This window comes from Falco peregrinus, chromosome 2 (genome assembly GCF_023634155.1).
Source record: "Falco peregrinus isolate bFalPer1 chromosome 2, bFalPer1.pri, whole genome shotgun sequence".
Classification (NCBI taxonomy): domain Eukaryota; kingdom Metazoa; phylum Chordata; class Aves; order Falconiformes; family Falconidae; genus Falco; species Falco peregrinus.
The window spans coordinates 118,717,358-118,731,504 of NC_073722.1; the positions used below are offsets into that span (position 1 = coordinate 118,717,358).

The 14,147-nt window shown below is 47.1% G+C and overlaps 1 protein-coding gene across 5 annotated transcripts in view; it reads left to right on the plus strand.

Moving 5' to 3' along the window:
• The window catches only part of GAS7 (growth arrest specific 7), a 103,185-nt gene that overhangs the window by 34,413 nt on the left and 54,625 nt on the right, over window positions 1-14,147 (plus strand). For 4 of the 5 annotated variants that reach the window (XM_055797945.1, XM_055797942.1, XM_055797944.1 and 1 more), the window contains exon 2: window positions 4,649-4,772. In XM_055797945.1, the coding sequence (XP_055653920.1) occupies window positions 4,649-4,772 (124 nt within the window). The remainder of the gene's footprint in view (window positions 1-4,648; window positions 4,773-14,147) is intronic. The other variant, XM_055797943.1, reaches the window with a different exon arrangement.

Below are 14,147 nucleotides of genomic sequence, written 5' to 3' on the forward strand. Positions count from 1 at the left end.
CTCCCACGACATGCCAGGTTAGCCCAAACACCTCCCATATGGGTGTGCAAACATGGTCCAGTTCAACCGCACTGATGCTAGAAGGGACTGCAGAGGGTCTGGCTAGGACAGGGTTGTGTCTGCTGAGAAATATAGAGAAGAAAAGTCTCTCCTGTTATTCAGATCTCCTGTTTCAGCAGAGAAGCGATGAGGTGCTGCCACTGGCCTCCATGGTGCTTTCAGTCCTGAAAGGATGTGCTGCTGAGCGTGCCAAAACTATGAGGTACTTAATCTGTGATGCATTATAGAGCCCAGTCCTGTATGCTACAACCCCACCATCTATCCCAGAGATTCCTGCTGTCTTTGCTGCAACGAGCGTAGGGTGGTGAGGAAACTTTGATGAAGACTTTTCTTTTTTCTTGTTCAGTTCCTCCCCTGTGCCATTTTCAGCTTCTCTTTCCTCTATAAGAGTATCGGTTTGGAGCAGAGCTGCTATAGGAGTGGGAGTTCAGGTGTGTCTGGGAAGGGGTTGCTCTGGGAGCAGTTAGGGGCTGTACCACAGAAGTGGTCCCAGCATCCAGAGGATCTTCCTCTGCAGTCCCCATAGGGGGACAAAGTCCTGCCCAACAGTGAGCTGCTGTACAGTACACTCCTCTGAAACAAAAGGACAGGGACCACTGTGCTTGCCACACTTCTTTATCGGCAAAATCAGAAGCAAAGATGGAAATATTAGTAACTCAAAAATAGAATTAGCAACAGCAAAACATAATGCTTGTGTGCTTTTCTGAAGTGATACACATTTTGGCAGGGACTGTAGCTCAAACATTGCCTTAACTTTGGTCTTTATACTACATTCCATCCAACAGCTGCTGGTGTCCACTCTATACTGTCCACATCCATCCCTCAGCATGGCCTTTGTTTAAGAATACAACCATGGCATCTGTCTGTGAAAGACATCTGCTTTTCCTGCAGTCCATCAGGGAGACCTGAAGCAACACTGAAAAAGTGACTCAAAGGATGTTGGTGCAATTGCAGGCTTCCCTTAAGCAAACGAGCAGTATCTGTCCTTGCAGGGTCTTGGTGCTGCCTGTGTGAAATGAAGTAATGCCACGGGCCCCTAAAGCGAGCCAAACCTCGTCTTGACCTGCTTGGTAAATGGGATCACTATAGGACCATGTTAAGAAAGAGGGGCAGTGGGAATGGATAGGACTTCAGTTCCAGAAGGGAAGGAGGGTGTTAAGGACAGAAATGGTGAGCACGCGTGAAAAACGTGTGACATTCCGTACTTTCTAGATTCTGGAACAGAACCCAGGGTTGGATTATCCCAAATTCCTCTTTATGGGGTGATCATGCACAGTAGAGAGAATCTGGTGTAACTTTCTTATCTTCAAGGCCAGGGATCCGTGCAGTGAGTCTAAAGGACTCAACCTGCTGCCAAATTCTCCCCAGGCTGGTACACTCCTACACTGCGGGATTTATTTTGTTCTTCAGTGTGCTTTTGGAAGCAATGATGGGGGACCATTAACCCTGTGATGGAGAGATTTCAGGAGCTGTCCTGGGATTTGTCCCAGCACTCTGTGCTATCCCATGGAATATGCTGGGAGAGAGACTGGGTTTGTTGTTCAAAGAATAGCTTGGGGCTATCATGCTTTCCCTTCTGATCTGACCTCTGCACATGTTACTGCATCCTGAACCTTTGAAAGCCTTTTAGCCCTGGCTTTCTCACCAGACCTACCTGTGTTTTGGACAAGGACTGTGTGGATAAGGTGCCCCTCAGGAGGCAGTCCTGGAGACAGAAGTCAACCAGCCACCTTCTTAGCTGTTATTGCAGTTACTGGGGTGACTGCACTGGTCAGGCTACTCTTTCCAAGAATTCTTTTTTCTTCCCAGTGTTTTCTTCCATTAGGTGGAACTGTAGAAAGGGGTGTCTGAGAGAGGTGTGAGATGGAAAAGCTCTCCTGCCTGGCAGGTCACAGGACCTGAACAGAACCAAAAAGTAGCTTGCACAAAATAGCTTTTGCTGGCAAGAAGTATGTGTCAGTGCCATACACCAGTGCGCTGCTCTGCATCATCTGCACAAGCACTGCGACGCTCCCGGGGTTGTCATGCTGGGAGGCCTGCAATGAGTTAATTTCAGCCTTGACTAGGAGTAAAACTGAACAAAAGGATGATGCTGGATATTGGGGCCGTACTGCAACTATCAGGGCTGTGTGAGCGAGTTCCTGGTGGTGCCAGTACGTGGCCGTAAAGAACTGGAAATGAGTACATGGTTGTTGGAGCTATGTTAGCAGTAGCATTGCATAGTGAAACAAGGCACTTCCATAAACACCCATATCATGTTGGAGAAGAACACAGATAACCCAGGGTAAAACTGGGATAGCTTAATGTTTCTGTCATATTCATGTGGTTTAATGTTTTCATTAGCAGGATCCAGAGCTTTCATGGAAAGCTATATGAAAGAATGAGGTGTTTCAGTGGCATGAATGGAGGGGTCCTGCCCCTGTAATCACAAAAGAGGCATGGTTGTGCTGGCTTCACTAAGACAAGAATTTCATTTAATGCATTTCTAGGCAATAGAGTAACACCAACAGTAAATGAGAATGTGTGCCGTTGGGCAGGCTGACGTGGAAGAGAAGTCTTCACTTGCATCTTAAGCTGAGATCAGCAAAAAAAAATAAGTGGTAACATAAACTGTAAAAATCTCTGCTTTCTCACATGTACAGCAGGGTGAGTGGAACTGTAGATTGATTTAATTAAACCTTAGAGAGCAGAAACACAGGGGTTAAGAATAGATGGTGGAGATCCTACTGATGAATACTGCATACTACCCTGCTAGCCACAGGCATGCAGAGCACCCAGCAGAGCCCCTTCGCACCTTACCACCTTACCAGCAAACTTGGTCAGTTCCCGTTGGGCCAGCTGAGTCCCCCAGTCTGTATTTCTGCCCAAGGAGAGGAGCTAAAACCTTAACCAGCACAGGCTCCATCTGTGCTGCAGCACTAATACAGTATTCATCTCACACCGGCCTTGCTTGTGTCTACGTGGCTGCCCCGTAGCCTGTGACCTGTCTGTGCAAGTATGCTCGATGAGGCACGAACACAAGATCATTCTTGAGTTCAGTGCCTCTTGAGAGCCATTGTAATCAGAATTTTCTGAAACTGAAAAGAAATATAAAATAGACTACTGGCTCCAAAATCATGAAATGTCCCTTTTATGCTGGGTTGGAACAGAATTGGAATTTCACTTAGAGACTGAATGTGTAGGAAGACATATCACAGGTTGCTTTCTGATGGTGCTGTTCATACGCCTGTCAATGTTTGAACTTTGTATGTAGCCAGATGCTCAAACTCTGCCTGTCCCCTGGATGTGGCTGCTTGTGAATCCAGTGCAGTCACTTTCACACCCCACCGTGTCAAGGCATTTCCTGGATAGACATCAGCTTCCATGGGATAAATAATTCCATTTCGCACATTTTTCATTGTTCTTTTGTATTTCTTCCTTTGAAGGCAATGCAAAAAAACCAAATAAAAATTAAGTACATCACATGCCTGGTTTGCCTTAGGGAATGTGGGAAAGCAAAAGGGAGCTCTCCGGGTGTGAGCCAGGAGGAGGCTGTTGGGTTCATAGCCACAGCCCTGTAGGGCTGCATCTGGCCATCTTTGGCCATGCATCTTATCTCTCTACCTTTGCTTTACTCAGTTTTCCTGGATGAAGGGACTGGTGGGATTCATGCCTCCTTTGGGATGAAGCCCTCTTTGCCAATCTCACATTGAGCAGCGGCTGTAAATCCCAAGCTACCAAGGAACCACCAGAGCTACTTGGAAGAGGGAAGTAGTTCAGGTGATGCGATGTAGTGCTAACAATTACTTGCACTTCAGCTTCACCAATTTTTCTTGTGCACGGAACCTGCGTTGAGGCTGGCAGCTGCGTTGGTGCAGAGGTGTACAGCCGAGGTGGCACCTGAACCCTGACAGCAGTTCTGTGTGTGCCTGGAAAGCTGGTGACAGGATGATGCTCATCTCCTGCTGTTCTTAATGATCTAGATCACTCCTAGTAATCTGGATCCTAGTGATCCTGTATCTGGATGCTATGGATGCAGATAAATAATGTACGCATTGCTAATCACATGCATTATTAGTATATAATCAGCATACAGATAAATTTACTTCAGCATGCTGCTTCTATAAGCAGCATGGCTCTGCACTGTTTTTTCTTGAAAATGTCTGAACGCGATGGTGCCCCTGCAAATTAAATTGGGGCAGCACCTCCATGACCAGTGCTTTGACGCACCAGTATACCCAGATGAAAGTAAATGAGTGCCAGATACATACCTTTCTTTCTCAGACACTTGATTATTTCATGTTTTGCATTTTACTGCTTAACGAGAGTCATTTTCTTGGACCGGTCCAGGTGCTCATGGGATATCAAATGCAAAGGGGTTTCATCTCTCTCCCAAAGGATGTTCTGTGTAGCCAGTGCCCCAAGGGAAGGTTGCTTCATGTTCTGGATGAAGCTAGGACAGATGAGGGGAGAAATGGACTGCAAGTCTTTGGGTGTATTGCAGTCTCTAGAATGCCAAGCCACATGGTACCTTTCCAGACGTATGTTTGGTTAGAATATACATTATCTAGATACTGACTTAATAGGTTGGGTTTTTTTCTTTTCTCAGCAGAAACCCAGAAAGGCAACTCCTCAGACAGGAGAAGATACCTTGAACGGCCATCTTCCCCCCGGCTGGCAGAGCTATATGTCTCCCCAGGGCCGAAGGTACTATGTGAACACCTTCACAAATGGTAAGTGGGGGTGGGGGCTCCAGTAAATGTGTCACCCTGACAGTACAGATCTGTTGCAGGGAATTGTGTCTCACGTTGATTTTGATGACAAAGCAGTCTGGGAGTCAAAGGAATTAATATGACCCTGCCACCACAGGAAAGAAAATAATTATAAGAAGATTTAGTCTTCTGATCCTCTGTCATCTTAATTCTGACCATTAGAAGACATCTGAAGCTTTTACAAAAGACACAGAATGTAAAGTAGACACACCCCTGCCATAAATGTTTTAGAATATAAAACACCATTAAGGATATAATTTTTACTACACCCCTAATACGGAAATATCCTTTCCCTTTAGTTAGAGATATTTATGTGCACATAGGTACATATAGGTAAAGCAGTCTGATAGAACGTCAGCTATCACTGAAGCACCATTAGGGGAAAACAGAAATAGTTAATTGAAAAGTTGCTCAGGTCACAGTCAGCTTGCCCATGGAGACAAGAGAAGAAAAATACATGTCACAGGAGATCAAAGACAGAATTTTCAGTCTGTATTTGTGTATTTTTTTCACTGTCATGCTAGTAGAGAAGCAGACTTAACTCATGATCTTATCAGCTGCTCAAGACCTGTCAAACTTGTACCACCCCTGGCTAACCTAAGACTCTGTGTCTACCTGCTTTTCTTGTCGTGAGCTCACAACAGCATTGCAAAACAGGGACTTGGGACCAGCAAAACCAGATTTCTTTAGCAGAAAGAATGACAGAATGACAAAGGAGGAGAGTACAGCAAGAGTTCACCTTGTTCACAAAGGAGTTGAAGCCATCAGGAATGACCACTGGCATTCCTCTTTCTGACGGGAGAGCAAGGAGAGCCACAGGCTGTCGCAACAACGCACCTCATGGTCCATTCAGGGACCGATGCATTTTATTTCAGAAGCCTTTGGCCTAGAACTTGGCCAAGTCATGATTTACCCAAGTGCTATGCATGGACATCTCATCGCTGCCTTCATTTTCAAGCACAGTCTGCTGTGGCTCATGGGCAGCATCCCTGGCACGGCTGGGGAGGTCAGTAGGAGTCAGATACCCTGTCCCCACTGCAGTTCAGAGGTGGGTGAGGAGGTGATTAAAATCAGTCCTGAGCCATCATGGTGATGGACCCTTACTCACAAGCACTGGGTTGAGGTCAGATAAAACCATTAAGAGGCAGAGCCTGGTTTTTATGGGAGCCTGGTCTTTCCCCTCTGATTCCACAGCTGGGACAGTCTGAAATTATTTTTCTCATGCCCCACACATGCAGCAGAGACTGTGAGGGGTCAGTGAATAGAGCTTTAGGTGCTGATAGCAGTAGTGTTTCCCAGGAAAGGCGTGAGCACTTCTCTTTCTAAGACACTGTGCATCCTGACAAACTGTATTGATAACTTCTTGCAGGACAGAGGTCCAGCTTCAGCAGGGCTGGTGGAATGTGGTAGGCTTTTTTAGAATAAGGCACAGCATGGGGAAGTAACAGCTCTGGTATCTGTCCATGCAGCCCAGAAGAATCTGGATGCTGCGTCTGCCTGTTAAAGGAAGATATTAGAGATTATCCACCTAACTACTGTTGTGTCTGGTCTCAGCCAAATGCCAGCAATGTTCTACATGTATTAATCCCGTGTAGATGGGTGCAATAATGTACAGACTATTGTAAAACACGAAATTCTGTGTAAGATACATTCAAAGGTTAAACATGCCAGTGAGTCACTAGAGGGAAGAAAAGGGAACTTGGGGCAACAAAGTGTTAACGAGTCAGTCAAACAGAGTAGGTCCCACCCATCTGAGGAAGAAATATTTGCATCTCCAAGGGAGTGAAGCAGTCCTTATTTTAATGAAGACAAATCCCAAACTATCTCCTGGACAAGGAGTAAGTGCTGTGAGACTGAGGGTGAAAGACTAAATCTGTCCCAACCCCCTTCAAAGGGCTCGGGAAGGAGCCTTCCCAGAGGCAAGGAGCATCCCAGAGCTGCAAATGGGTGTAAATTGTGATGCAGACTTTCTCCTGAAGGCTCTTTTTAGATGCAACAAGGCATAAGGTATGCTTGGAGAAGGGAGATCTGTGTAGCACCCCACCAGAAGAGGATAGCACTTCAGAGTGCTAAGAGAATGAGAAAACTTTCTGGTTATTTTTAGTCTAGGTGTTTTAATGGTGGTGGGGCGTTCTTCACTTTTGTCTTCCGCAAACCTCTGTACCTGCTTTGCTGAAACTAAATGTTGTGAATTAAGTATCATATTAGAATTGTACATTAACATAGCTGCGCTGGAAGCTGAGTTTAAGGCAACTCGGATAGCAGCGAGGCAGTGTTCACTGAAGGTTATGGTAGATGTTTCAGCTGGGGGACCTCAGCCTGTCTACTCAGCCCTCCCAGGGCCTTCTGCTCCATGGAGTAGGTGAAGGGCTGGCACCAGGAGCCAGGTGAGAACCCTCTGACAGGCAGCAAAACACTGGGACATATACTTGGACTGTAAGGGTTTCCAGGGACCTTGTTATGCTGGGCTGCACTGAAAAATGAGTTTTTCTTCTCCATTTGGAACCTTCTGTCAGAGAGGACTTCAGTTTTCAGTCCCGAAGTGGAAGGAGGTTCTGACTTCAGAGCATTTTAGGCGTGTCCCTATGTGTGTCTCATGCCTCCTGTTATCAGGACCTACAAAGCTTCCTATTCAACAGGAAGAAACATTAAATTGTCCTGGAAAGGCTCTGTGGTTGCTATCTGTCATCGACCAAAGGTAGATTCCCTCCCAGGCTCCTCTGAAATGCTCTCCAACTCCTTCCATTTCCAGGTCAGGATCTGCACATGGACCAGAATCACTGAGCCAAATCAAGGGTGTCTTCTCAGGGGCTGAAGCGCCAGATTATCTAAAGGGACTGTACAACCTCACCTTTGTTACAGTGGCTTGTACTTTATGCAGATGTTTTTTTCTTCCTTGAAATTTTTGAATCTAGGAAGGGACTTCTAGGTCTCAACCATGGTCTGAGCTCTGCTTGCTGAGAGAACAAATGGTATCAGAGAGGAGATGAGTGGTCATTCTTCCAGCTTACAGCAGCTCTCTCTGGCTGCTGCAGAGACTTTTTTTAATGCATTTTTTTCCTCTTATTTTAAATAACTTAGAATATCCTTCCTATCAAAACTTTTCTGTATTGTTCGCTCTGTACTTCTACCCGCTGAGGCTGAGCCAGGCAGTGGAGCTGAAGCAGAAGCAAGAGGCTATCTGCTCCTACTCCAGCTTGCAGAAATTTAAGAGGAGAAACTAGTAATCACTAGAATAAGCACAGAGCCATTCAGTGGACAGAGTGGGAGATGCTAGTGCTTTTTCATAGGTAGTGATCTGGGGGAGAAAGTAGCGAGGCAGTGAGTGGAATGAAGGAAGGGCTTCTCTCCGTGACACAGAGCACCCAGGAGTATCCTCAGCTGGAGCCCTGCTAGCAGTTCCTCCAAGGTCTGCCTTGCCCGTGTGCTGTACGCACCCTGGGGACCCTGTCTGGCCGCTTCCATCCAAGGATGCAGCTGCTGAGCCTCCACCAGCAGCGTGCTGCTGCAGGAGCTGTCTCTGATGCCACTTTTTCCAGAGTACAGAGGTACCCAGGCTTGGCCTGCCCCTAAGCTCAGCTAACTGCTGGAGTGCTACACTGTGATCTTTCTTTCAGGGCTGATGTTGGTAGCAAATAGAGCACTGTGCTTTTGGTTGAACAGTGCTCCGCAAGGTCTCCTGTAGCTTGAAGGCTGCAAATGCATGCTCTTGCCTTCTTTTTATACACATAACATAGCCCTTAGGCATTGCAATCATGCATCCTCCCTTTGGTTGTCCTTTCCATCGTGTCTCTCATGCATGAAGTTACTTATGTCCGCCATATGCTAAGCATATGTGGAAGCTCCAGGCATTGGATTCACTGTCTGTTCTTTTAGATGTTGCATTTGGACATCCTCTGAGTGGCATGTCCTCTTGCAGCACACCAGCTGTCCTGCATGCCCAACCAGTTACCATGTCAGCCAGTGGGAGGCACATCCCAGAGCAGGGTGGGGATGCTCAGGGCTGTGGCTGGGCACTGGGTCAGGTAAGGGCACAACAGAGCATCCCCCTGCCCTACTCTAGGCCCTTGCTACCACCCACCACCTTTTTGAAGGTGGGCACTAGCAAGAGCAGGCTTTTTTGGCTGGTTCATAGCGGTTTTAGCACTTCCACCACTGACAAGCAGTAGTCAGAGGAGGTGTGTGCCCTCTCACCTGGTAGGACTGTGGTTAAACATGTATACAGCCTCTGGGCAGGGCAGGTCTGTGAGCAGAGACCCCAGTACAGGAAAGGCAGCTCATTTACAGGAAGACAGGTCTTAAAAGCAGCAAAGACAGTCTGAAAGCTGGCTCAAGGGAAAACAAACTAAAGAGAAAGGGGACCATAGTTAAATGACAATAAGAGTGCAAAACTGCTTGGCAGATCATACTCAGCCCAGGTAATCAGCGGTCCCGTCAAAGGGAGATTTGCACCAAAGGAAATCCTGCGGGGATCTGTCGGATTTCCAGTAATGAATGGCATGTTGACATTGACAGTACTTACTCAGATGTTAATTTTAACTGAAGCAGGGAGAGAACATGCTGTGCTGCACAGAACAAGCGAAGAATTCACAGTCATCCTGCAGCTGAGGGCACACGCTGGAAGATCAGGATGCTGTTCAGTAAAGATGCACTTAAGATTGGATATTTCATCAGAAATATTTAAGTGACAAAGACAGGCAATGGAGAAGTTTACAGACAAAAAGACGCAGGGGCTCTGGAGGATCTAAAACTGAGTGTGAGCCAGCAGTGTTGTGCTGGTAGAAAAACAGACAGCATTTTCCATTGTATAAACAGCAATGTTGTGTGTGAGGCATGAAGTAAGCCTCCAGCTTTACAAGGAAATTATAAAGCCTCAGCTGGAATATTTTGTCTGTTTGGACTCTACACTTCAGGGAAGATGTGAGCCAGTTGGATAAAGCCCAGAAGAGAGTAGCAAGAATGATGGGAGATGTGGAAAACATGGCCTGTGGGAAAATGTCGAGAGATTGGGGCTGTCTGCCCTAAGAAAGCGAAGATGTGGATGGGGATACAAAAGTAGGCTTCAAGTGCATAAAATGCTGTGGCGGGGAAGACGGTTTGCAATGCCTGTTGTCACTAGAAGACAGGGTAACACTTTGGTTGCAGTGAGGACAGCTCTAACTCTTCCAAGCTCTCTAAGATAGTAAAGTGTGGGAGTAGGGAGTTGCGTGGGAGTCTGCATCACTGGAGGTCTCTAAGAGCAGGTTACGCAAAACCATGAAAAATCATGTTGGCCTTGCTTTGGGGCACAGCAGGAACAAAATGACTTCCTGAAATCCCTGTCAGGCCTGCTTTTTCAGTCTGTAAAGCCTAACCTAAATGAAAAATATTTATTAGTGTAGAGGATGACAAATGCCTGCAACTCACATGAGAGTTGTACTTTATTTGGTATCTTTGTGTTTCCCCAGTTTTTACATATGTCGCATCTAAGTAGGCTGTTGTCACTCAACTGCTGGTTTGCTTTTTCTGGTTGTCTAAGTCAAAGAATCTCAATAGGAGTTCAGAGGAACATTTACTGTGCTTTCATTTCATGTGTACCCCCATGCACCTGTGCTGAATATTCCCACTGCGCTTTGGGACAGATCCTGCTCCTTCCTGGATAGTCCTGCCCTCCTGTTCTCCAGGGAAAGGCAGGATTAGCCAGCAAAGCATGGGGCAGAAGCAGCTGGTGGGCTCCACACTGCGCAGTCAGTCTGCTGGGAGCAGGGAGGGGGCACAGCCTTTGAAGAAGATCAGCGAGCAAAGCTGTATGAGTTTTGATGCAGTGGGGCTCTGTGCTGCTCCCCAGCTCACCCCTTTGTGGAGTTCTGCTCCCTTCTCCTGAAAACAGCAGGTGTTGGGTGACCAGTCCATCCAACAAACTGCTTTTCTGAATGTGCCTGGCACTGCACCAACTCTGCTTCACCATTTGCTTCCTTCCTCACACAGTGAAGAAGCTTTTTTTTTTTGATTAAATAGGGTTTTTGCTTTTGGTGCTTGAGCTATTCAGAGATGGGAACTCAAGTATCCCTTCCAATTCCTGGGGCAGGAAAATGGGATTTTAGGCGCAGGTAATATCTCGATCCTTCTGAGCCTTCATAACACAACAGAACCCTCCCCTGCTGTGAGGCATTAATATTATTGTCAGCTCTTTCCAGTGGTTAGTGTCCTTCCACATTGTGATTATCTGCCTGTGCATCCATAGATCCTATCTGACCATTATCGTATTTCCACCATGAGTGTTGTTGTGTGATCTAATTTTCATTGCCTTTATGTGAAAAACAAAAGGAAATTGGTTCTTAATTGGAAAGAAATAGAATTTATGAGGCAATGTTCTTAAGTGGGAAAAAAGGTGTTAGAAAAATCTGTAATCAAAGAGCTGGGGTGACTCTGTATGGAACAAACACTTGTGCACAGGTAAAAGAGACAGCGACAAAGATAGCCCATTCCTGTCTATCTCCACTTGATGGCCCAACCAGATAAACACATTTATCATCCTTTGAAACTGGTTGGACTCAATCTTGAAACCATTTTAAAGGCCTCTGACCTGTAAAAGGTCTTCAGAATGAAGCCTAAGAGAATTTCAGTGTACTTAAAATTTGTTTTCATGGTATAGCCTGCTTTAAGAAGGTTGAGTCTGCATCAATTAGATTACAGTCAGGATGCCTGGCATCTATCTTGTGCAACATCTAGACATCCAAGCTTGTCATGTCAAAATGTAAGAAAGAGGAGAGAGATGCCAAGCCACTGTAAAACAGCTGGAAGACCCTTCTCTGTAGCAGTCATTTTGCATCATTAACTCTGCAAGGAGTCCTGTGCTGGAAGGACAGTCAGGATACCTGTCCGGAGTTTCGGAGAGTTAAATGCGCGTTTGCACGCTGTTAAAACCAGGACACCATCGAGAAAGGGTGATAAACTGGAAAGAAGTGCATGCAAAGGAGTGCATGGCTGCCCGGCTGCAACCCGCTGTCCTTGTCGTTGTCCTAGTCGTTGTTGTCATTGTCGTTGTTGTCAGTCTGCAGCACTGACTGGCCTCTAGGATGCTCACTCCCTGCCCTTAGATAGGTTTCACCATCCCTACCACCGTCTGAGCAGGGCAGATGTTGATTTGCCTGACAAGATACCATCTGCACGGTGGACAACTCGGTTTGAATGGGGTCTTTCGGTCTCACTGTTTATTCATGAAAAGAAATAATTGTCTTTACCTCTCAATTGTCTTCCTGATGTAGGTATCTAAAATAGCTAATGTGGGCTACACCCTGTAAGTGCCAGTTTCTCTTCACTGACTCTAAGGAGAGCTTCGGTGACAATACCGACCCCACAGACAGGTAAAGCTGGCTGTAGTGAATCTCGTTGGGGACCTGAGTTTGCAGCCTAGAAACGAAGTGGAACTTAAAAAATGTCCTGTTTCTTTGCATGGGGTTACTGCCCCTTCCTACTCCCATAGCAGAATGAAGCCACAATGGGGTCAGCAGGCAGAGAGGGGGCTGCGCAGTGAAACAGTCTCTTCCCATCAGGTCATCTGGTGAGCACACCTCACATCCAGCACACCTGCCCTGGTTTTCTTCCCCAGCAGCGCATAGGATCCATAGGATGCATAGGACATTTGTAAAATGCCGCACCCCATTTCTATGCGTGGTTCCTACAGCAGCTGCAAATACCCAGACGGCTCACACAGGCACACAAGCACACACCTGCGCGTGTGCTCACGCTTCAGAGGGACAGCGCTTTGGGGGAGATTCACTGTCTGAAAAGCTGCGGTACTCATGGGGGTTACTTAAATAACAGGAGCTGGAAGGCCAGGACAACAGCTCTGCAAATCAGACCAGGGCAAAAATATTTATCCCGGGGCAGGAAGCCTTGACAGGTTTAGGACATATCAGAAATATGACTTGTTGGCATAGCAATGGTTGAGGAAAGAAATATGTCTTTACATACTTCCATTGCATGAGTACTAAGAAGGTGGGAGGCCGCGTGGCAGCTGGCAGGAGGGCGGTGGAAGGAGAAGGCAGGCTTTGCAGGCGCAGCTCAGGGATGTCTCAGGGACAGCACCTTCCCCACAGCACCTGGCCTCACACAAGGTAGCTCCAGCATAGGGCTGGCCGGAGCTGTTCTGTTGTTGCAGAGCTGTAAGCCCCACGGAAAGCTTCTATATGTGCTAGAAACTCCTAGGTCTGGGCTGAAAAAAAAAAAAAATGCATTTGGGCGTGCAGTGCTCGTAGGTTTGATTCAGCAGATGGAGAAGTAATTTTCTGCTGTTTGGGCAATGAATGGGAGACCAATGGTTACTCTGAGAAGTAACTCTGAAGGTGGAACAGTCCTCCCCAGAGCTGCAATACTGGCTTTTCTGCAGCACTCTGTCTCTGTGCCCTTGAACAATACTACTCTGCCTTGGATTTTTTACCCATCAAATTTCAGATGTTAAAATCTCCTAGCCAGCGTTTGGCTATCTCCACACCCATGCTTCCTTGGTTTCTCCAGCCTCAGTACTACTATCCACAGGCACACAGCGCTTTGCAGTACCACAAGTCCTCTGATGTGTGCTCAGTGTGTTGTCCCACACCCACTGCATGTGCCAAGGGAAGAGGAATTGGCTGTTTGAAGTGTGCGATCAGCCCAGTCTCCTTGTCCCCATCTCCTGAAGCTCCTGCTGCCCTGCAGATGAAGTCTGGGCTGTAGCAACCATGCCTGTGGCTCCGGATGGGGAGAGCACGGCATGACACCCACCCCTCTCAGGCCCAATCCTTCCCCGTGGCCAGGAGGGGTGTGGAGGGATGTTTGTGTGATGCTCCAGAGGCCTCTGTTGCGCTCCCCCCCCCCAGGACCTGTGTCCATTTCTCCATCCAGCTGAGATTGCCTGTACCCGGCTATGCACAGGGGTGTCCCTGTCCCTTTCTTCCCAAGGTAGGTACCATTGCAGCAAGTCAGCAAGAAGCATTGTTGTTCTGCTGGAATTTCAAGATATGAATGTCCCCAGGCTGGTCTGGGTTGCGAAATCACTGTGTGTGAAGCTTTCAAAACCTTTCATGCATATGAGCTGATGGGAAGGCTGTGAATAGGAAGAAGCCCTGTCTGGGAGAGGGCAAACAGAGAGGGCTGACATTGACACTGAACCCTGAGCACAGCTGGACGACCCGTGGGTCTTTTGGAGGCGAGTGCAGGTAAGGTGAAATTATTTCTGCCCCAGACATCTGACAGTCCCTATGAAACAACTATGTTTATTTACTTGCTGCTGTTTCAGGGGGTTGGTAGCAGGCTTCGGACTGGCATTTTCAGAGCCTAAAGCAAGGAGAATAGCACTGCTCTCCTCTGCCTCAT